Source organism: Amphimedon queenslandica, unplaced genomic scaffold (assembly GCF_000090795.2).
Source record: "Amphimedon queenslandica unplaced genomic scaffold, v1.1 AMPQUscaffold_12462, whole genome shotgun sequence".
NCBI lineage: Eukaryota > Metazoa > Porifera > Demospongiae > Haplosclerida > Niphatidae > Amphimedon > Amphimedon queenslandica.
The window spans coordinates 9,874-12,913 of record NW_003547301.1 but is presented as its reverse complement, the minus strand read 5'-3'; the positions used below and the strand labels follow the sequence as shown (position 1 = coordinate 12,913).

General features: G+C 33.0%; 1 protein-coding gene across 1 annotated transcript in view; it reads left to right on the top strand.

The window, feature by feature from the left end:
• The first annotated feature begins 6 nt into the window (after positions 1-6).
• Positions 7-3,040, top strand: part of LOC100631838 (ras GTPase-activating protein 3-like) — a 6,742-nt gene continuing 3,708 nt past the window's right edge. Inside the window, exons 1-8 of the mRNA XM_020003965.1 lie at positions 7-70; positions 144-242; positions 740-812; positions 920-957; positions 1,131-1,392; positions 2,296-2,394; positions 2,457-2,506; positions 2,804-2,918. Coding sequence (XP_019859524.1) covers positions 220-242; positions 740-812; positions 920-957; positions 1,131-1,392; positions 2,296-2,394; positions 2,457-2,506; positions 2,804-2,918 — 660 coding nt within the window. The 5' untranslated portion in view covers positions 7-70; positions 144-219. The remainder of the gene's footprint in view (positions 71-143; positions 243-739; positions 813-919; positions 958-1,130; positions 1,393-2,295; positions 2,395-2,456; positions 2,507-2,803; positions 2,919-3,040) is intronic.

Genomic DNA, 3,040 nt, shown 5'->3' with positions numbered 1-3,040 from the left:
AATTACTGGCGGCTGTTAGTGTCGCTGAACAACTTGATGGGGTTGATACTGTCCCTGTAATACTAGTCAAGTACGTGTAGTAGTGGGCGGGGCAGTGGGTGGAGCATAAGGAGTCATTAATATATTAATAATTATATTGATAGGGTGTTAGAGGCAGTGGGTGTGGCCTCGTGGAGTAACTATGGACCGTTTTCTGATTGTTACTGTTTAGTGTCCCTGATGGATACTGAAGGACATGTAAAGTATGTAGTGTGTACATGTACATGTAATACAATGTACTTTACAACACATGAATACTTGTATTATAGTGATTAGTGGTTAGTGGTTAGGTGTACATGTACATATGTACAGTGTATGGGTATTGAGTTACAATGTTGTCCATTACATTTCATTAATGTACTTCTGCTGGTTTCAATATTTTACATTTTTTAAATATTGGAGCTGTTAATACATGTACAGTGTATCTAAGTACATGTACATGTACATGTATAGTGTACTGGTTTCTATTCTTCATGTTAATAAATGAATTAATTAATTAATTAATAATGTACAGGACATGTACATGTATAAACATTATGTCCGTTATCATTTAAAATAGCAGAGTACCTCATGAAGTGCATGTACATGTAGGTTGATTCCACTTTTAATTTGATTAATATATTTATTTATTATTATTATTATTATTATTATTATTATTATTATTATTATTATTATTATTATTATTATTATTATTAATTAGGTCTGATACAAGGAAAGGAATTGTACACAAACGTACAATTGATCCAAAATTTGGAGAAGTGTTTAGATTTAAGGTAAGATACAGCATGTCTTCTCTCTCTCTCTCTCTCTCTCTCTCTCTCTCTCTTTTATGTTTTGCTGTACATGTTGTATGATTGTGTGTTGTTGTTTTTATTTTTAGTTGGGAAAAGACGACAAAATCAATGATTTTATAATCAGGTAATTGATAATAATAATAACAACAACAACAATAATAATAATAATAATAACAATAATACCATGATAATACTTTAATTTGATCCAATATTAAACTTCAATTGAAATATTCTCCCAATGACTAACCCACCTACCATTAGTATGTACATGTACATGTGCCCCTTCATGTACTGTAGGATATCACTGTGGCACCAGCAGCAGCTAATGGGGGACGTGTTCTTAGGACAGATACACTTATCACTCTCCTCATTATCACTCACTGGACCACACCCACCTCGCTCCTACCAGGCCTGGTACAGTCTCCGCCCCAGGTCAGAGTACAGTCCATTAAAGATTGGATCAATGAGATTATTACTAATATACCATGAGGACTATATACTCACATCAACCACTTATCAACCACTCCTGAACCTACTGGTGAACTCCATCACTGAACCGGTACGAGTGTATATTCTAATTATATGTACAACAATGTACTGTACATGTATACATGTTATAATTATTAAAGATTTTACTTATCATACATTTACATGTACATGTACATATGTAGATGCACATGTACAGTGTAGCCTCTTTATTAAGGACACCATTGGGCCCACACTACCTGTCCTTAATACATGTACAGTGTAGCCTCTTTATTAAGGACACCATTGGGCCCACACTACCTGTCCTTAATACATGTACAGTGTAGCCTCTTTATTAAGGACACCATTGGGCCCACACTACCTGTCCTTAATACATGTACAGTGTAGCCTCTTTATTAAGGACACCATTGGGTCCACACTACCTGTCCTTAATACATGTACAGTGTAGCCTCTTTATTAAGGACACTATTGGGCCCACACTACCTGTCCTTAATACATGTACAGTGTATCCTCTTTATTAAGGACACCATTGGACCCACACTACCTGTCCTTAATACATGTACAGTGTAGCCTCTTTATTAAGGACACCATTGGACCCACACTACCTGTCCTTAATACATGTACAGTGTAGCCTCTTTATTAAGGACACCATTGGGTCCACACTACCTGTCCTTAATACATGTACAGTGTAGCCTCTTTATTAAGGACACCATTGGACCCACACTACCTGTCCTTAATACATGTACAGTGTAGCCTCTTTATTAAGGACACCATTGGGTCCACACTACCTGTCCTTAATACATGTACAGTGTAGCCTCTTTATTAAGGACGTTCGAGGTACTTTTGTATAGGTTTCTAACTTTGTACCAAAGATTTCAGCTACATGTACATGTACTAGTTGACATGTTGACATGTTTTTGTTGTGACAGTTAATCTTGTTGTTTGTTTGATATTATTTCTACGTTATGTACTGTAGGATTTTCAAGATACCTCATTGTGTATACTGAATGAAGTGAGTAAGGACAGATCAGCAATGGGTCTCTGTATAGTCAATCTATTCCTCCAACTCAATAAAGTATGAAACTAATGGACATGTTTATGTTGATAATGTACATGTACATGTATTTTATCTTTTAGTTTGAGGAGTTAGCTCATAGACTGATTACAGTTGAAGTTACCTCCACCAGGTAATGCTTTATTTATTATTAATTTGTTGTTCCATTTAACGGACAGCACCTAGTGTACCAATTACATTCCTTACTGTATAAAATAACCTCCACATAAAGGACACCTCTGTATAACAGAGACACTTTCTTGTACATAAGTGTCCATTATATAGAGGCTACACTATAATTAATAATCTTTATTTATTTATTTATTTATTTATTTATTTATTTATTTATTTATTTATTTATTTATTAATTTATTTATTTATTTATTTATTTATTTATTTATTTATTTATTTATTTATTTATTTATTCTAGTGATCCTAATACATTGTTTCGTGGTAATTCTGTGGCCAGTAAAGTGATTGATGAGTTTATGAAAGTTGTTGGACAAACTTATCTACACAGGACACTGCAGCCTTGCATTGATGAGGTAATAAATAATAATAATAATAATAATAATAATATTATTAATAATAATGATAATAATATTAATAATAATAATAATAATAATATTGTTATTATTATTATTAATGATATATGCACAATGTAATT